This window comes from Podarcis muralis, chromosome 9, assembly GCF_964188315.1.
Source record: "Podarcis muralis chromosome 9, rPodMur119.hap1.1, whole genome shotgun sequence".
Taxonomy (NCBI): domain Eukaryota; kingdom Metazoa; phylum Chordata; class Lepidosauria; order Squamata; family Lacertidae; genus Podarcis; species Podarcis muralis.
The window spans coordinates 4,091,713-4,112,500 of NC_135663.1; the positions used below are offsets into that span (position 1 = coordinate 4,091,713).

The 20,788-nt window shown below is 47.8% G+C and overlaps 1 protein-coding gene across 1 annotated transcript in view; it reads left to right on the top strand.

Annotated features, from left to right (window-relative positions):
- Positions 1-20,270, top strand: part of CPXM1 (carboxypeptidase X, M14 family member 1) — a 34,089-nt gene extending 13,819 nt beyond the window's left edge. Inside the window, exons 4-14 of the mRNA XM_028744342.2 lie at positions 1,911-2,050; positions 2,188-2,272; positions 4,651-4,801; positions 6,829-6,917; positions 8,312-8,435; positions 9,727-9,923; positions 10,552-10,731; positions 12,417-12,714; positions 13,874-14,013; positions 14,166-14,268; positions 17,995-20,270. Coding sequence (XP_028600175.2) covers positions 1,911-2,050; positions 2,188-2,272; positions 4,651-4,801; positions 6,829-6,917; positions 8,312-8,435; positions 9,727-9,923; positions 10,552-10,731; positions 12,417-12,714; positions 13,874-14,013; positions 14,166-14,268; positions 17,995-18,257 — 1,770 coding nt within the window. The 3' untranslated portion in view covers positions 18,258-20,270. The remainder of the gene's footprint in view (positions 1-1,910; positions 2,051-2,187; positions 2,273-4,650; positions 4,802-6,828; positions 6,918-8,311; positions 8,436-9,726; positions 9,924-10,551; positions 10,732-12,416; positions 12,715-13,873; positions 14,014-14,165; positions 14,269-17,994) is intronic.
- The last annotated feature ends 518 nt before the right edge of the window (positions 20,271-20,788 follow it).

Below are 20,788 nucleotides of genomic sequence, written 5' to 3' on the forward strand. Positions count from 1 at the left end.
CCCTCTGCCTGGTTCCCTGTAACTTGGCTTCTCGCAGGGAGGGAACTGCCAGAAGGCCCTCAGAGCTGGCCCTCAGTGTCTGGGTTGAACGATGGGGGTGGAGACGCTCCTTCAGGTATACTGGGCCAAGGCCATTTAGGGCTTTAAAGGGCAGCACCAACACTTTGAATTGTGCTCGGAAACGTACTGGGAGCCAATGTAGGTCTTTCAAGACCGGTGTTATGTGGTCTCAGCGGCCGCTCCCAGTCACCAGTCTAGCTGCCGCATTCTGGATTAGTTGTAGCTTCCGGGTCACCTTCAAAGGTAGCCCCATGGAGAGCATGTTGCAGTAGTCCAAGCGGGAGATAACCAGAGCATGCACCACTCTGGCAAGACAGTCTGCAGGCAGGGAGGGTCTGATCCAGTGCACCAGATGGAACTGATAAACAGCTGCCCTGGACACAGAATGGACCTGTGCCTCCATGGACAGCTGTGAGTCCAAAATGACTCCCAGGCTGTGCACCTGGTCCTTCAGGGGCACAGTTACCCCATTCAGGACCAGGGAGTTAGTACTTCTGTCTTGTCAGGATTCAACCTCAATCTGTTAGCCGCCATCCATCCTCCAACCGCCTCCAGACACTCACACAGGACCTTCGCCGCCTTCACTGGTTCTGATTTGAAAGAGAGGTAGAGCTGGGTATCATCTGCATACTGATGAACACCCAACCCAAACCCCCTGATGATCTCTCCCAGCATGGCTCTGCTTTGCTCCCATGGGGGTGGGGACACATTGGCAGAGAGGGATGGACTGGTGCCAGCAACCAACACTGTGCCACTGTTTTGGGTCCTGCTTCCGAGCTTCCCACGGACACCTGGTGTTATTTTCCTTAGTGGGAAATTTTGAATAATGCTTTTTATAGGGTCTGGGGCACTGGGGATGAGTGGAACCAAGGGGACGGTGGCCTGAGAAAGTTTGTGGACCACTGCCATAGATGATGCCAAACAATTAAACCCCTGTGTTGCAAACAATTATCAGTGATATCCAAGGCAATACGATGACCCAAGTGGTTACATAACTTTATGACCACTGCTCCATAGCAATTGTTGTTACACAGTTCCATTCACCACATAGATGGGTTTATGAAGCCTTTCCGTATCCTTCTGCTGTAGAAGAATTCTACGAAACAGGGGGTATATCTGGAATCACTGTTCACTACGTCTCTTTGCGGACCACTTCGGCAGCGTTGGACGTCATAAAACAAAGTTTTACGGCTTGTTTTCACCAGATAAGAATGTGACCCACTGCTTCTTTCAGAGACTTGCATAGCCTACAAAGACTTTCAAAAACTTATAAGACTTATGTTTATTTGGTTCTATGTTTTCAAGAGAATCCATCAAGAGTGCATATTTTGTGACTTTCAGAGATTTATAAGATTTCTGTTTATTTGGTTTTTCATATTGTTCAGTGTTCCGTATAGACTATATAAAGAGGTTATATTGATATTGCATTGTTGCACTTGGTCATGGTATTGCCTTGGATATTACTGATAATTGTTTGCAACACAGGGGTTTAATTGTTTGGTTACTTATAGATGATGCCAAGCCAGATGAACCCATGGGATGACTCAAGGTAAGCTAGCGCAACTCAGGAATATTGCACCGGTCTAAAGCATCCTGGCTCGCAACACAGACTGTGTGCATTTGCAACATTGCTTGCAAGATTGCAGAGGAACCCGGAGTGCGCCTCTCAGTTCCAGTGGTGCCACTAAATGTGTTGTTGCAATTGTATGGCTGGCCCCTGTCACACATGCACCCTCCCTGCCAATTCAGCTACCAGAACCCAATCTCTGCTCTCAGCAAAAAAACTCTTTTGATTGCGTCCTGCGTCCTCAGCCAAAACCCCAACTCCTCTCTGCTTTCCTCTGCTCTAGTCCGGCATCAACGATGGCGATTTCTACGACGGTGGCTGGTGCGCTGGGCATGACAACAAGAACCAGTGGCTGGAGGTGGATGCCCGGCAGCCGACCCGTTTCACCGGGGTCATCACACAAGGCCTGAACTCCATTTGGACGTAAGTCCCGGGATGTTTCCCCATGAGCGAATGTGACCGTGGGTTGAAAGGGATTCTGATGGGTTCATTAGATTTCCCCATCCCCAACTGATTTACCTTTGTGTATTTGCCTGTTCCCTCTGCTTTTCCACCACCAGATATGACTGGGTAACATCGTATAAGATCCAGTTCAGCAACGACACTCACAGCTGGCAGCCGTGCATGAATGGGAGTGAGGAGATGGTGAGTCCATACGGGTCCTCAGGGGTCCTGGATGAGATGCTAGGCTCTCCGATTGGCTGGGCCTAGAATCCCTGGCTCTCTCTGATTGGCTGGACTTGGTGATGCCAGGCTCTCTAATTGGCTGGACTTGGGGTGCCGGGGTCTCTGACTGGCCGGACTTGGGGTGCCGGGGTCTCTGATTGGCTGGACTTGGGGTGCCAGGGTCTCTGATTGGCTGGACTTGGGGTGCCAGTGTCTCTGATTGGCTGGACTTGGGGTGCCAGGTTCTCCAGTTGGCTGGACTTTGGGTGCCGGGCTCTTCAATTGACTGGACTTACGATGCCAGTTTCTCTGGTATCAGTTGAGTATCCAAGAGTTGGGGTACCACCACAAAGAAGACCTGGCTCTCAGCCACCATCACCCACTTTAACTGCAGAGAGCAGTGAGCAGCCAAAGAATGGGCTTTTTATAGATTAGAACCCTCATAAATCGGCAGACTGGCCTAGGAGCAGGCAGCCTTGAGAAACCCTAAATCCCAAGCCAGAAAAGCTGTGAGTCTGAATAAGTAGATTAATCAACTCAAAAGCTTTGGTTGATTAAATTGGTGGGGCTCTGAGTTAAGGATCTGCTTGCTTGCTATCTTAGTTCTTGTGTGTTGTTTTAATAGTACAGCATGAGACTCTTAAAGTCGTGGGTTCAAGTCCCAAGTTGGACAAGAGTCCCGCATTGCAGCGGGTTGGACTGGATGACCCTCGTGGTTGCTTCCCGTTCTATGTCTTTTCTTTGTCAAACTTTCCTTGGAGGTCATACGGGATAGAAACTCCTTTTCTTCTTCTTATAATTGCAATGGGAGCTGCGATTCTCAGAATCCCTTCCCCTGTCCAAATTCTGGCACTTCTTCCGCAAGGCTATCAATGCACACATCGCCGTGTACACATAACCTGAAGTTAAGCATTAAGAGCCACCCTCCTTCCTTAAGAAGCAAATGAACAATAGTTTGACTGAGCTGGGTCTTGGCACCAGGGCAGTAGCAGAGATCCAAACCTGGGTCTTGTGCCAGGAGGATGTGCCAAGCCAACCAAAGGGAAATCAAGGGCCTCAGTGCCCTTTTGCCAAAGGAAACCAGGGGCCTCACTGCCTCCATTTAGGGAGGGAGCAGTAGCTCAGCGGCAGAACATCTGCTTGGCATGCAGAACATCTCAAGTTCATTCCCCACTGACATCCTCAGCAGAGAGAGTCCTGCACGAAATCTTGGAGAGCTGCTGCCATTCAGTGTAGGAAATGCTGAATTACAAGGACACCTGGCTGAAGCCCTGAAAATGTGCAGGAGCACCTCCCCTTGCATGCACAAGGCCCCGGGTTCAAGATACGATCACGCATTGCTGCTTTCACTGACCTAGTGCAGCAAAAAAACCTAATGCTATTCTAGGTTGCATCAACAGAAGTCTGGAAAAGAGGTCTGGAAACCAAGCCTTATGAGGAACGGTTGAAGGACCTGGGTATGTTTAACCTGGAAAATAATAATAATAATAAATTTTATTTATACCCCGCCCTCCCTGGCCAGAGCCGGGCTCAGGGCAGCTAACACCAATAAAATCACAGTAAAAACATAATAGGGGGGAAAGAGAGGAGGGGAACCAATTTAAAATACAGGTTAAAATGCAATTTAAAATGCTGCCTCATTTTAAAGTAGCTGATAAATCAAGACATAAGGGAAGGGAAACATAAGGGTCAGACCAAGTCCAAACCAAAGGCCAGGTGGAACAGCTCTGTCTTGCAGGCCCTGCAGAAAGATGTCAAGTCCCGCAGGGCCCTAGTCTCTTGTGACAGAGCGTTCCACCACGTCGGGGCCAGTACTGAAAAGGCCCTGGCCCTAGTTGAGACCAATCTAACCACCTTGCGACTTGGGACCTCCAAAGTGTTGTCATTTGTGGACCTTAAGGTCCTCCGCAGGGCATACCAGGAGAGGCGGTCCCGTAGGTACAGGGTCCTAGGCCGCATAGGGCTTTAAAGGTCAAAACCAGCACCTTAAACATGACCCTTTACTCCAGCGGGAGCCAGTGAAAAGAGGAGACTGAGAGGAGATAGGAGAGGCATCATCAAATATCTGAAGGGCTGTCATATGGAAGATATGGAGCAAGTTTGTTTTCTCCTGCCCTGGAGGGTAGGACTCGAACCCATGGCTTCAAGTTACAAGGAAGGAGATTCCAACTAAACATCAGGAAGAACTTTCTGACAGCAAGAGCTGTTCAGACTCATCAGGGATGCCTGAGATTCCTTCATTGTGGGGGGTTGGACTAGATGACTCTCAGGATCCCTTCCAACTCTACAATGCTATGATTCTATTTTGCTGGATGGGTAGCCTCAAAATGACTCCCCCTCTCTCTCACCCACTCCAGGTCTTCGCCGGAAACAAGGACCCCGAGACGCCGGTCCTCGGCCTCTTCCCCACTTCAGTGGTGGCCCGATACATTCGCATCAACCCCCAAACGTGGTTTGAGAATGGGACCATCTGCCTGAGGCTGGAGGTCCTGGGTTGCGTAGTGCCAGGTGAGGGTCCTGTGTTCAAATCTCATGGGCATTCCTGGTTCCAGGGTTGGAGCTGGACCTCAGTGTCCGGGCTGAATGATCGGGGTGGAGACGCTCCTTCAGGTATACTGGACCGAGGCCATTTAGGGCTTTAAAGGTCAGCACCAACACTTTGAATTGTGCTGGGAAACATACTGGGAGCCAATGTAGGTCTTTCAGGACCAGTGTTATATGGTCTTGGCAGCCGCTCCCAGTCACCAGTCTAGCTGCCGTTTTCTGGATTACATGGATTTACTTTCAAAATGATATTTATTAGAAGTTTAATAGTTACAGAAATAAGAAAAAAGAGACAATAAAGAATTACAATACATCAAAAATAAAAATGAAAACAAAAAACAATACAGCAAAACAATAAGAAAAACAAAAACAAAAACGCATCCAATATTTCTGTATCTTTACTTTTCATTTACTTGTTTCATCGACCTCCTCACACCTCCCTTTTTTGTATTCTAGTTCAATTAGCTATTTCAGCAAATCCTTTCAATCTTTCTCAATTTTTGTTCTATAATTTATCTTAGCACAATCTAACCTTAAGTTTTCCACTTTGGCCCATTAACAATCTATTTTTACTTAATTCTTTATAACATTTCTGCTAATGCCATATAGCTTCATTCCAGCATCCTTCTAACATTCATTAATTTTGCAATATTTCTGTAAATATACTTTAAATTTTTTCCAATCTTCTTCCACCGACTCTTCTCCCTTGTCTCGGATTCTGCCAGTCATTTCCGCCAATTCCATGTAGTCCATCAGCTTCATCTGCCATTCTTCCCGGGTGGGTAGATCTTGTGACTCCCAATGCTTTGCCAGAAGAATTCTTGCTGCTTTGGTAGCATACATAAAGAAAGTTCTATCCTTCTTTGGCACCAATTGGCCGACCATGCCCAGGAGAAAGGCCTCTGGTTTCTTCAGAAAGGTGTATTTAAATGGCTTTAAAAGAGAAGTAGAGATGGCTTTAAAAAAGAAGTAGAGAAATTCACAGAGGAGAGGGCTATCAAAGGCTGCTAGCCACAGGAACTACAGTGGTACCTCGGGTTACATACACTTCAGGTTACAGATGCTTCAGGTTACAGACTCCACTAACCCAGAAGTAGTACCTCAGGTTAAGAAATTTGCTTCGGGATGAGAACAGAAATTGTGCTCCGGCGGCGCGGCAGCAGCAGGAGGCCCCATTAGATAAAGTGGTGCTTCAGGTTAAGAACAGTTTCAGGTTAATTGATGGACTATATGGAACTGGCGGAAATGACCGGCAGAATCCGAGACCAGGGAGAAGAGTCGGTGGAAGAAGACTGGAAAAAGTTTAAAGACTATTTACAGAAATACTGTAAAATTAGTGAATGTTAGAAAAATGTTGGAATGAAGTTATATGGCTTTAGTAGAAATGTTATAAGGAATTAAGTATAAATAGATTAATAGAGTATTAAAGGAAAAAACAAGGTTAGAATGTGTTAAGATAATTATAGGATAGAAAAGAGGAAGATGGAAAGGAATTGCTGAAACAATTAACAGAAGTGGAATACAAGAAGGGAGGTGTGAGGAGGTCGTTGAAATAAGTGAATGAAAGATAAGATATTGAAATTGTTTGATGTGTTTTAAACGGTTTTTGTTTTGTTTTGTTAGTTTAATGTGTTAGCGTTATGTAGTGTTTTTGTATTGTATTGTATTGTTGTTGTTTTTTGTAGTGTTTAAATTGTTGGGAAAATAATAAATATTATTTTTTTAAAAAGAAAAGAAAAGAACAGTTTCAGGTTAAGAACGGACCTCTGGAACGAATTAAGCAAACAATTTCCCCCCCATGTGCTGGGATCTGCGTACGACTGCATTGGTTGGTTGGGGCTGAGTTGCTCACTTTACCAAAAACTGCTTCCTTCCTTTCTCCCATTCAACCAACCGCTCTAGTTGCCCCCGCCCTGTTGCCAAAACAGCTGGGCAGCCAGTGATATGTGTTACCCAAAGATTTGTCATCCTCCTCCCTCTTGTCTATCCAGACCCCAACAACATCTACTCGTGGGACATGGCGCCTGTGACCACAGACAAATTGGACTTCAGGCACCACAACTACAAGGACATGAGGAAGGTGGGTTGCAAGATGGAGAGAAAGGAACATCTCTAGGGCTGTGAAAGGCTTGCAATGCACTCTGTGTGGGGCTTCCCATGTACTACTATTAATAATAATAATAATAATAATAATAATAATAATAATAATATTTATACCCCGCCCATCTGGCTGGGCTTCCCCAGCCACTCTGGGCGGCTTCCAAAAAATATTAAAATACTGTAATACATCAAACATTAAAAGCTTCCCTAAACAGGGCTGCCAGCAGATGTCTTCTAAAAGTTTGGTAGTTGTTGTTCTCTTTGACATCTGGTGGGAAGGCGTTCCACAGGGCGAGTGCCGCTATCGAGAAAGCCCTCTGCCTGGTTCCCTGTAACTTGATCTGGAAGCTACAATGCAATCACTTGTCTGACCAGGGGCCTAACTTTATACAGGTACCTGTATAAAGGTAGGTATTATATATACAGTGGTACCCTGCAAGACGAATGCCTTGCAAGACGAAAAACTCGCTAGACGAAAGGGTTTTCCGTTTTTTGAGTCGTTCTGCAAGACGAATTTCCCTATGGGCTTGCTTCGCAAGACGAAACGTCTTGCGAGTTCTTGCCAGTTTGTTTCCTTTTTCTTAAAGCCGCTAAGCCACTAATAGCCGTGCTTCGCAAGACGAAAAAACCGCAAGACGAAGAGACTCGCAGAATGGATTAATTCCGTCTTGCAAGGCACCACTGTATATATGTGTGTGTGTGTGTGTGTGTGTGTATAAAATTAGTTTTTTAACATATCGTTTTCAACAGTAATTAAACATACTTTTTCATCTTATTCAGTTTTTTTGAATTCCATCAATCCTGTCTGAAAGTTTTCCAAACTAATCTCTTAGGATACATTTCTTGTTTTCCCTATGACATTACAAACTCATAACCAATATCTCTATCTTTGCCTACTTTGTAACACTTCGTATATTTCTCCTTACAAAACGTCTTGTAGTCCTACGAGCGTAATTTGTTGATTACAGTTGCTCTTCAAATAATTCATATACTTCTTCCAATCTTCTGTGAATCTCTAGTCCCGCAGGTTTCGAATCCTTCCTGTCATTTTATCCAATTCTGCGTAGTCCATTAATTTCGCCTCCCATTCTTCTTTCATCGGGATTTCTTCTTGTTTCCATTTCTGGGCTAACAATAATTTTGCCGTATTACCATTATAACTATGCACCCCCTCGGATTGGTGCCCTGTGTGGGGTAATTGCCTGCACCGTCCTAAATCTGGTGCCGTTGCAATCCATTACAGTATGTGGAATGAGTGTGGGCCATTGTGGGCGCCATTTTGCCCTTTGCCTCAGGCATCAAAATGTCTTGTGCTGGCTTTGATGGCGGCGACCAGAACTGGGAGAATGACATGTGACATTTCCCCCCGCGCAGCTGATGAAGAAGGTGAACGACGCCTGTCCCAACATCACCCGGGTATACAGCATCGGGAAGAGCTACCTGGGACTGAAAATGTACGTCATGGAGATTTCCGACAATCCTGGACAGCATGAAGTTGGTGAGTGAAGGAGCTGAACCTTATCCAAGCCAATTTCATAGTAGCCTAGAATGACTCTGTGTTCACACAAGCCTTTGCAAGCATCCTGATCTGCCACTCTTACCTGACTTGTCTGCTACTTCAAGGCAGTGGTTTAGCTTGGGGCGCTGCTGGAGCGATGGCCCTGGGCACATTTATTGGGGGGGCACCGGCCGGGTAGCATGAGGAGGACATAACAGGCATACACCCTTCAAATTTATTATTTACACCCTGCCCATCTGGCTGGGTTTCCCCAGCCACTCTGGGCGGCTTCCAAAAGAATATTAAAATACTATAATACATCAAACATTAAAAGCTTCCCTAAACAGGGCTGCCTTCAGATGTCTTCTAAAAGTCTGGTAGTTGTTGTTCTCTTTGACATCTGGTGGGAGGGCGTTCCACTAGGGTGGGTGCCACTACTGAGAAGGCCCTCTGCCTGATTCCCTGTAACTTGGCTTCTCGCAGTGAGGGAACCGCCAGAAGGCCCTCGGCACTGGACCTCAGATAGCTAACCTGTGTGGCTTGCAGATCACTAGCTACGTGCAGATTATTCACTAACCACCTCCTCCCAATGCCTTACTTTCTCAAAACAATGTCCAACATCAAAGGAGGTACTCATCACTATCACTTCCTTCTAACAGATTAGGACGTTAGAGGCTGTTCTGATGCCATCAAAGAGCTTAATAAAAGAAAGGGAAAAGGAAGGATAGCTATGTCAGATCACTAACACCTCAAAATACAAATGTCTTCCAGACAGATTGCCCATATACATTCATACCTCGGGTTACAGATGCTTCAGGTTGTGTTTTTTTGGGTTACAGACCTGCCAAAACCCGGAAGTACCGGAATGGGTTACTTCCAGGTTTCAGTGGCCAAGCATGTGCAGAAGCGCTAAATCGCACTTTGCGCATGTGCAGAAGCACCAAATCGCAACCCGCGCATGCGCAGACATGCCACTGCAGGTTGCAAATGCTGCGGGCTGAGAACGTGCATCCCGCACGGATCACGTTCGCAACCCGAGTGTACACTGTACCTCCTCAGGGCACACTTCCAGCCCGTTGTGGCAGGGTGGCATGAGGAGGATGCAACATCCATGCACCCTTCAATCCCAAGAATATCCTTTTTCAAACTTTAATAAAATCTAGGGGGGCGGGGAAAAGCTCTCCTCGATTCAGTATACCCTCCTGGAAAGCCATCACGACCCGCTCTCTTCTGATTTCAATATCCCCTTCTGGAAAGCCTTTTTGACATGCTCTCTTGCACTCTTCTCCAGGGGAGCCCGAGTTCCGCTATGTCGCTGGCATGCATGGCAACGAGGCTCTGGGCCGGGAGCTGCTGCTCAACCTGATGGAATACCTCTGCCACGAGTACAAGCAGGGCAACCCTCGCATTGTACGCCTGGTCACCGAGACCCGGATCCACCTGCTGCCCTCCATGAACCCGGACGGCTACGAGACAGCCTACAAACTGGTGGGTGGAGCAGAGGCACTGGCGCAGGGATGTTAGCAGGAGAGCGCAAGAAAACGCTATGGGCACGGCATGATGTGCCTCTCTCAGTCAGCTTGACCTCTGGGTCTCTGCGCTGGAGCTCCAAGGGCATCTGGGATGTCAGGTGCGGGGCAGTTTAAAACCTGACTAAGACGGAAGGTGGGACGCGGGTGGCGCTGTGGGTTAAACCACAGAGCCCAGGACTTGCCGATCAGAAGGTCGGCGGTTCGAATCCCCATGACGGGGTGAGCTCCCGTTGCTCAGTCCCTGCTCCTGCCAACCTAGCAGTTCAAAAGCACGTCAAAGTGCAAGTAGATAAATAGGTGCAAGTAGTTAAGTAGGTACCACTCCGGCGGGAAGGTTATCTACCTATTTATCTACTTGCACTGGTGTGCTTTCGAACTGCTGGGTTGGCAGGAGCAGGGACCGAACAACGGGAGCTCACCCCATTGCAGGGATTTGAACCGCCAACCTTCTGATCGGCAAGCCCAGGAGGCTTGGTGGTTTAGAGCACAGTGCCACCCGTGTCCCTAGAAGCCGAGTAGAGAAGGCAGGAAGGGGTTATCACTCAAAGCCATGCCCTGACGTTCTTCCCTTCCTTCCCGCATAGGGCTCTGAGCTGTCCGGCTGGGCGATGGGTCGTTGGACATACGAAGGCTTCGACCTCAACCACAACTTTGCTGACCTCAACACGGCCCTGTGGGACGCAGAGGACAACGAGATGGTGCCACACAAGTTCCCCAACCACTACATCCCCATCCCAGAGTATTACACTTTCCCCAATGCCACGGTGAGATCACGGATCTGCCCCCATCCCTCTGACCCCCGGGTATGGGCAGATGAGTCCTGGCTGGCGTCATATTTAAGGCCAGCACAGCTCACATCTGCCCCACATCAGCCTGCATGCCTTCTCCAAGCCTTCAGTGGCAACAGTGATGTCCTCTCAGGGCCGGCTCAAGAGATTTCATTGCCAGAGGTGAAGGGCAAGATGGCGTCTTCTCACATACAGAAATTGAAATATTGAAATACTTTATTGTCAGTTGTACAACTTGTATACAGTGAGATTACACGAGCACCCCTACTCAGCTCCCTTAGTCTTAATTCCCCTCGTTTACTGACGCACACCCACCAAACCCAAAAGTCAGTTGCCCTGTTGTTATCTTTTCATTCAGCAGCCTAACAGCCCACGTTGGTGCGACTAGTCATGCTTCCATATCTTCTGCGAGGACAGGAGAGCGAGAAAGTGCTGGCCAGGGTGTGAATCATGCCTGATATTTTCCTCTCTCTCCTGGGGCAACGTTCTTCCGCTATTTCATCCAGTGGATTCACAGGACAGCCCATAATATCTTGTGCTATATTCACCACCCTCTGTAGGAACTTCCTATCCGCTCAAAATGACGTCACGCGCATGCGCGGAAGCGGCAAAACGCGACCCGCGCACGCGCAGACGCGTATTACGTTCTACTCAGGATGCGAATGGGGCTCCGGAACAGATCCCATTCGCATCCAGAGGTACCACTGTACGTTTGACAACCGAGGTTCCTCTGTATGAACCACTGGAAGACTTGCCAGAGAGAAGGATTCTGAATCCTTTGGAGTCTGTGGATTATAACCTTCCATGGTCTTCTGAAAGAGTTCATTAATTTCATTGTATTCTTCAGCAGAAAAGCAAAGGGGGTACAGGGCACTCCTGTCTCCATCTCCTCCCTGCACTTCAGCATCTGCCGCCTGAGGCAGCTGCTTCACTCTGCCTCATAGTAGGGCCATCCTTGCACCGCTCCTCAGGCATGAAACCCCATCATGCACAAGCAGCATCGGCGTGCTTGCAAATGCCATGCCTGAATCCCCGTGACCGGGCTACCTGTAACCAGGGACGTACAGTGGATGCTCGGGTTGTGAACGTGATCCGTGCGGGGTGCATGTTCACAACCCGCAGCATTCGAAACCCGCGCCTTGCGATTCAGTGCTTCTGCGCAAAGCGTGATTTAGTGTTTCTGCGCATGCGCGACTGCCAAAACCCGGAAGTAACCCGTTCTGGTACTTCCGGGTTTCGGCAGTCCGCAACCCAAAAAAATGCAACCTGAAGCAGACGCAACATGAAGTAAAAGGTAAAGGGACCCCTGACCATTAGGTCCAGTCGTGGCCGGCTCTGGGGTTGCGGCACTCATCTCGCTTTATTGGCCGAGGGAGCCGGTGTACAGCTTCCGGGTCATGTGGCCAGCATGACTAAGCCGCTTCTGGCGAACCAGAGCAGTGCACGGAAATGCCATTTACCTTCCCGCCGGAGTGGTACCTATTTATCTACTTGTACTTTGACGTGCTTTAGAACTGCTAGGTGGGCAGGAGCAGGAACCGAGCAACGGGAGTTCACTCCGTCGCAGGGATTCGAACCGCCGACCTCCTGATTGGCAAGTCCTAGGCTCTGTGGTTTAACCCACAGCGCCAAGCATACTAACCCTGTTTCTGCCGCAACAGGTGGCCCCAGAGACTCGGGCAGTCATCAACTGGATGCAGCGCTACCCTTTCATGCTCAGCGCCAACCTGCACGGAGGGGAGCTGGTGGTCACCTACCCCTTCGACATGACGCGCACCTACTGGAAGGCCCAGGAGCTGACTCCCACAGCCGATGACGCCGTCTTCCGGTGGCTGGCAACAGTCTACGCCACCTCCAACTTGGCCATGGTGGATGACGACCGGCGCCTCTGCCACTACGATGATTTCATGAGGGAAGGCAACATCATCAATGGGGCGAACTGGCACACAGTGCCTGGAAGTGAGTGGATTAGGTTGGGATCCTACATGTTATCTCAGAACCCCACTGTCCCCAGTGGGATGGGATTGTTTGTGGACACCAGTGTGCCATATTTCAGTTTATGTTCCCTTAGAATCATAGAATTGTGCATACAGTGGTACCTCTGGTTACATACTTAATCTGTTCTGTAGGTCCGTTCTTAACCTGAAACTGTTCTTAACCTGAAGCACCACTTTAGCTAATGGGGCCTCCCACTGCCGCCGTGCGATTTCTGTTCTCATCCTGAAGCAAAGTTCTTAACCCGAGGTACTATTTCTGGGTTAGCAGAGTCTGTAATCTGAAGCGTATGTAACCTGAGGTACCACTGTACTTCAATATTGCCGAACTAACAGGGAGGATAAGAGGAGCTATGGTACAAAAAGTGAATAAGGAGTGGGCAATCAAAATTTATGTGGAAAAAGTAAAATTTCTGACAGATACTGAGTGAATCCAGAAAATGATTAGCGTGAAAGGAGAGTAAAGTTAAGATAGAAGAAGATATTAAAGAAATAATGAAATGTGTTTAAGCTAGTTGGAAAAATAAAGTAGTGTAACAAGAACGGCTGGAGGTCAAGTCACTTGGTGGGTGTCCGTGTGGGGTAGGTGTGTAGGTATGTTGATATGTACAGTATAAAAAGGTAAAGGGACCCGTGGGGTTGCAGCGCTCATCTCGCTTTATTGGCCAAGGGAGCCGACGTTTGTCCGCAGACAGTTTTTCTGGGTCATGTGGCCAGCATGACTAAGCCGCTTCTGGCGAACCAGAGCAGCGCACGGAAACGCCATTTACCTTCCCGCTGGAGCGGTACCTATTTATCTACTTGCACTTTGATGTGCTTTCGAACTGCTAGGTTGGCAGGAGCAGGGACCGAGCAACGGGAGCTCACCCCGTCACGGGGATTCGAACCGCCAACCTTCTGATCGGCAAGTCCTAGGCTCTGTGGTTTAACCCACAGCGCCACCTGTGTCACATTATGCACAGTATAGGTAGGTATTATATAGAGTAATGTAGGTATGTTTTATGTTATGAAAAGAAGGTAGTGCCTTGTGTACGTGTATTGTGTAAATGTCTATGTATGTGTTTTATATGTTAGTAAAATAAAAATTTAAAAAGCCCTCTGGCCTTGCATCTTTCGACCTGCAGGTATGAACGACTTCAGTTACCTTCACACCAACTGTTTTGAGATCACCATCGAATTGTCCTGTGACAAGTTCCCACACGAGTCGGAGCTGCCCCGGGAATGGGAGAACAACAAGGAGTCCTTGCTGGTCTACATGGAGCAGGTAAAAAGAAGGCCTCCCACAGGGGAAGGCAGGACCAGGTGGCGCCCCATTGATTTATTTCTTTGTGCTTTGCTGCTGGGCACATGGGTTGCTCAGTCTCAAAGGCCAGGTCCTTTCAGTCGATGTGGTGCTAATCAGGCGTCTCGTTACAGACCCGAAGGGGCATCAAAGGCATCGTCCGAGACAAAGACACGGAACAGGGCATCGCGGACGCCATCATTTCGGTGGATGGCATCAACCATGACATTAGGACAGGTACAGTTCACATCTGAAGGCAGATCCACCCAAATCTCACTCTATGAAACATCACGAGGAAAAACAACCTCTCAAAGGACCTGTTGATGGCATTCTACCATTGTACTGTGGAGAGTGTATTAACTTATGGTCTGTGTGTGTGGTTTGGGAGCTGCACGGCCAGGGGGGAAACAATGCTGTCCAGGGTTGTAAAGACTGTGGAGAGAATAATTGGGTGCACTCTTCCCACCTTGGATCAAATCTATGCTTCCAGGTGCCATAAGAAAGCTGCAGAGATAGCGCAGGATAGTGTGCACCCCGGAAATGATCTCTTTCAGCTTCTGCCTTCTGGAAGAAGGTACAGGGTTAGAAAGACTAGGACTAGCCGCCTGAGAAACACTTTCTACCCAAATGCAATTCTGGTTTTAAACGCAGTATAAAAAGTCTCTATGGGAGTATATTGTATTTTAAAATGGGGTTTCAGAGGTTTTAGGGGGTATTGAATGTCTTATGTAGATTTTTCAATTGCATTGTTCTGTATGGGACAATGACAATAAAGATATTGTATCGTATCGTAAAACATCCTTTGAAACCCGCACTTAGCCAATATGTGCCATGCAACCTCTCCAGATTGAGGTTGAATCCTGACAAGACAGAAGTACTGTGTTTGGGGGACAGGAGGCGGGCAGGTGTGGAGGATTCCCTGGTCCTGAATGGGGTAACTGTGCCCCTGAAGGACCAGGTGCGCAGCCTGGGAGTCATTTTGGACTCACAGCTGTCCATGGAGGCACAGGTCAAATCTGTGTCCAGGGCAGCTGTTTACCAGCTCCATCTGGTACGCAGGCTGAGACCCTATCTGCCTGCAGACTGCCTTGCCAGAGTGGTGCATGCTCTGGTTATCTCCCGCTTGGATTACTGCAATGCGCTCTACGTGGGGCTACCTTTGAAGGTGACCCGGAAACTACAACTAATCCAGAACGCGGCAGCTAGACTGGTGACTGGGAGCGGCCGCAGAGACCACATAACACCGGTCTTGAAAGACCTACATTGGCTCCCAGTACATTTCCGAGCACAATTCAAAGTGTTGGTGCTGACCTTTAAAGCCCTAAATGGCCTCGGTCCAGTATACCTGAAGGAGCGTCTCCACCCCCATCGTTCTACCCAGACACTGAGGTCCAGCACCGAGGGTCTTCTGGCGGTTCCCTCCCTGCGAGAAGCCAAGCTACAGGGAACCAGGCAGAGGGCCTTCTCGGTGGTGGTGCCCGCCCTGTGGAACGCCCTCCCACCAGATGTCAAAGAGAACAACAACTACCAGGCTTTTAGAAGACATCTGAAGGCAGCCCTGATTAGGGAAGCTTTTAATGTTTGATGTATTATAGTATTTTAATATTCTTTTGGAAGCCGCCCAGAGTGGCTGGGGAGGCCCAGCCAGATGGGCGGGATATAAATAATAAATTATTATTATTATTATTATTATTATTATTATTATTATTATTATTATCCAACCAAAGGATGTTTATGGAAATGCAAGTGGCAGAAGAAAGTGTCCAAAAAATGAGTACATTAGTGAAATGAGCATACAAAAATGTACAACATTAGGAGAAACTGCTTTCAGAATGGTGCACGTTAGTTAAAACTGCGTACACAAATGCTCTCCTTGGGGGAAATTTGCATTGAAATGCGCAAGAATTTCCACAATTTAAAAAATGTGCAGATCGCTGCAGAAATGTGGAGAACAGAATCTAACATGGGGGGCAGGGGGAGGGATGAGAAAGCGAGAGGACCAAAACTGGTGGATCCCTTGGTGAAGGGCTGTAGCTGTGATAGAGCACCTGCTTGGCATTCAGAAGGTTCAATCCTCAACAGCATCTCCAATTAGGGCAGGAAATGTCCTTGGCCTGAAACCTTGGAGAGCTGCTGCCAGTCAGTGCAGACTGTACTGAGTTGAATGGAGCAAAGGTCTGGTTCAGGGGGTTCAGCTAGATGACCCTTGGGGTCTATTCCAGATCTAATTCAATGATGAGTTGCCTTCCCATGTTCCTTCCAGCTCTAGTTGTATATCAAGGTTCGAGAGGTGGACTCCCTTAGGGTCTTCCAAGCAGTCAAATGAAATAGTATTAAATGGCTTTTGCGTAAATGTGCAATTAATTGTTACTCTTTTGAATTTTATTGTGTTATTATCTTCTTTAGTGGGTCGTGCAAACTCCTATTCTGGATAATGCTTCTCATGCGGTGGTGTCCAAACGTTTTCCAGAGAGGGCCAGATTTATAGGGTTGAGGGTTTTTTTATAGTTGTTGAGGTGTTTTTTTAGGATTTTACCCCTGGAAATAAATTGCCACTTGGGCAAGATTAAACCGACCATATTAGGCCCCCAAAACGGACTTTGGTCATGCCTGGGCCAGTGTGGAAATGTTGAGGATAGCAGGAGAGGATATATTGATTAAATATTATCCTCCCTCACTCACAGTAGAGAGCTTGTAGCAGAGCAGATGTCTTTGCACATTGCTGGAAGCTAGTCGATAGATTCATGAGAATCATTTGAGTTAAGCAATCCAGTTTGGTTTGTCCAGATTGGCTTGTTTCTAGTCAATCCCCTTTAAAGGTAAAGGGACCCCTGACCATTAGGTCCAGTCGTGGCCGACTCTGGGGATACGGCGCTCATCTCGCTTTACTGCCTGAGGGAGCTGGTGTACAGCTTCCGGGTCATGTGACCAGCATGACTAAGCCACTTCTGGCGAACCAGAGCAGCGCACGGAAACGCCGTTTACCTTCCCGCCAGAGCGGTACCTATTTATCTACTTGCACTTTGGCGTGCTTTTGAACTGCTAGGTTGGCAGGAGCAGGGACCGAGCAACGGGAGCTCACCCCGTCGCGGGGATTCGAACCGCCGACCTTCTGATCAGCAAGTCCTAGGCTCTGTGGTTTAACCCACAGCGCCACCCGCGTCCCCTTTAGTTCAATCTTAAAAACAATAATGACACAAGAGTCTTCTTTTAAGAGTAATGATAAGGTTTATTTACATTCAGTTCACAGTATGGTCCTGAAGGCAGGCTTTAGCTTGTAGTTACAGTTACAGAGAAAAGTCTGGGTTCCTGTGAGGGATGAGCCCATGTGCTGCTGGCTAAGAGCCAGCAGACAGCAAAAGGCATCGAGAAGAGATGGGATCAAGAGAGTCAAGAGGAAGATGGCTGCATGACTGGCCCTGTTATAGGGCCTGCCAGGGTCACGCCAATCTACCCGGTCACAAACATGGGGAGGATGCTCCAGACCAGGCGTGACAGGAAGTCCTAATGGCTGGAGCAACATTCCCCTGTGTGTCCACTCTGGGCAAGCAGGAACTGTTGTATTTGACTGCTTCAGTGGTGCTACATCCCATAGGGGCACTGGGGATGAGAGCCAGTGTGGTGTAGTGGTTAAGAGTGGTAGTCTCGTAATCTGGTGAACTGGGTTCGCGTCTCCACTCCTCCACATGCAGCTGCTGGGTGACCTTGGGCTAGTCACACTCAAATAAGTCTCTCAGCCCCACTCACCTCACAGAGTGTTTGTTTTGGGGGAGGAAGGGAAAGGAGAATGTTAGCTGCTTTGAGACTCCTTCGGGCAGTGATAAAGCGGGATATCAAATCCAAACTATTCTTCTTCTTCTTCTGGAATGGAGTGGGGGTTATAAAAAAAAATTGGGAACCACCGCCTTATCCGCCTGAAGCTTGATGCTTCCCTTAACTCCCCTTTTCTTCTCACCCCATCAGCTTTCGACGGGGACTACTGGCGCCTGCTAAACCCTGGTGAGTACGAAGTCACTGCTGCGGCTGAGGGCTACCATTCCGTCACCCGGAGTTGCCGTGTCTCTTATGAAGACAACCCCACCCTGTGTGAATTCCGCCTGACAAAGACACCCAAGCAACGGCTGAGGGAGATCCTGGCCAAAGGGGGCAAGGTCCCCAAGGATCTCGCCTTGCGCCTTCGCCAGCTGCGGCTGCACAAACTGCGGTCCCAGAAACGGGCTCAGTGAGGGGGACCCTTTGACCTCTTCCTGGACGGAAAGCTGCTTCTCAGACTCCCATTGCCTTCTTCTTCTGATCTTAGTGGATTCTTTCTTCAGCCTGAACGTTTTGAGTTTCTAGACACAGACCTCCGTGCCGTTGGCCTTCAAACTATCTTGTGATTTCTGGCCTTTGGGGAAATTAGATATACCGGTAAATCAGCCCCAGAATTTGTTCCCAGCCCCTCAAGCAATCGTGACAATATTATCGTCGTCATCATTGTTTCGGCACAATGTTTGCCATCTTGGCACTCATCAAGATCCATGTGTTTTTAAGTTCTACTTGTTATGAACATGTCAGAAATGGTGCTGAATTTCTAAAGCAACCTCTTTTGGTTTAAGTGCACCTGTACATGCCTCTCCCGGAAGCCGTTCCCTTTAAGCTCAGATGTGCAGAGGCTGGTTGTAGCCATTCAGCACTCTGCTCATGCACAAAGATAATGTATAATGAGATAAGAATCCAATGTCTTTGTCTGACCAGGTCTCTCCATGGTTTTAAGTTTGGTAATGAGTTGCAATTCAGCAGCTTCTCTTTCCAGTCTATTTCTGAAATTCCTTTGTAGTAAAACAGCTACTTTGAGATCTTGTATAGAATGTCCTGGGAGATTGAAGTGTTCTCCTACTGGTTTCTCTGTCTTGTGATTCTTGATGTCAGATTTATGTCCGTTTATTCTTTGGCGTAAGGTTTGGCCTGTTTGTCCAATATAGAGAGCTGAAGGACACTGTTGGCATTTGATGGCATACACAATGTTAGACGATGGATTCTTATCTCATTATACATGACAAAGCCATTTTTCACCTTCTCACCCCTTGCTTTTTCCTGTAAGACCTATTGCAGTCGTTAAGAGTCATCAACAGGCTCATCACAGCTATCTGCCAATCACCCATTCCCACCACCCTTCTGAGTAATACCCCTCCCCACCTTCTCACTATATAGAAGGATCTGGCAACTTCTGTTTCAGTGTATCTGAAGAAGTGTGCATGCACACGAAAGCTCATACCAAGAACTAACTTAGTTGGTCTTTAAGGTGCTACTGGAAGGAATTTTTTTTGTTTCACCTCACAGAGTGTTTGTTGTGGGGGAGGAAGGGAAAAGGAGATTGTTAGCCGCTTTGAGACTCCCTAGGGTAGTGATAAAGTGGGATATCAAATCCAAACTCTTCTTCTTGTTGTTGTCTTCCATAAACACGGTTTTAACAATGAGTCTGTAAGTGACTGTGGAGGCCAATTCTGGATCCACACATCCTTCCACAGTGGGGATGTAGGTTTCCGGGCGGGAGTTGATCACGGTGTGGATTTGCCAAGCATGCTTTCCTCTTACCATGTTTCTCCCTTGCATCCCAAGTTCGAGTGTCTTCAAAGCCCAGTTGGTAGAGCATGAGACCTGTAATCTCAAGTCATGGGTTCGGGCCTCATGTTGGGCAAGATTCCTGCAATTCAGGGGGTTGGACTAGATGACCCTAATGGATTCCTTCCAACTCTACAATTCTCTGATTCTGTGTTTCGAAACAGAGACCACCAAGCCTTCCGACTCATCTCTGCTCAGCGACTCAGTTGGGGAACCCTTGAAAATGGCGGCCCCCATAGGCAATGTTAGGGAAGTGAGGGATGCGGGCAGGTTGTGCCTTGAACAATGGATATTTCTCCCTGAGAATTTTCTCTATCACCCGAATCATTTTCTTGCATACAAGGGCTGCAGATGGATGGGTATTTCCTCAACACCCAGGCAAACCAATGGCATGTGAAGCTGGCTCTGACAGGCAGGCCCTGACCAGAACATGCTGTGGTCCATAGCCTTGGTTTCCCCAGGCTGGTGGGTGGGTGGGTGGTTGTCTGTGCCTCGCAGGGGCATTTGGGAAAGTGGAGCCTCACTTTGAGAGAACTGTTTAAAACGAAAATGCTGGCATTGACATGCCCTTGCGAGTCAAGTGGCATTCCGACAGAGCGTTACCAAATAAACCTTTTGCTATTTAACCTTCCAAAGCCTGCCTCGTGTGGAGTTGCTTCTCTGCTTACTTTCTCTTTAAACAACAGCCTTGCTGCGTCTGCCAAAGTTGATTGATCAGGCCTGAGACACGCAGTGCAGGATCTTTTCTTTGCATAAGTGAATACAAGAATAACCCCTGTAGCAGGAACCCCCCACCCCACCCCAATCATTCAGTTTGTACAAACTTCACACACACTCACACTCACACACTACATACGCCACACTTCTGTTATAAATTCATAGAAAAATCAACCATACATCAGATTTGCACTGTTCCATTTTTATTTTACTCCATATGACAAGGACTATCAAAGGGGGGTGGCTTGCTCCGACCATAACGCCTTGAAAATAGACTTGAGACTCACACCAGCTGGATCCTTCAGATGGAGAATGAATGACTCTTTGTTTAGAGATCAGGAGATTGTAAAGAAGGCCCAAAAAACGATGAAAGACTACTTTGAAATAAATTTGAACACTTCGGTGGAAAAGAAAACAATCTGGGACGCAAGTAAAG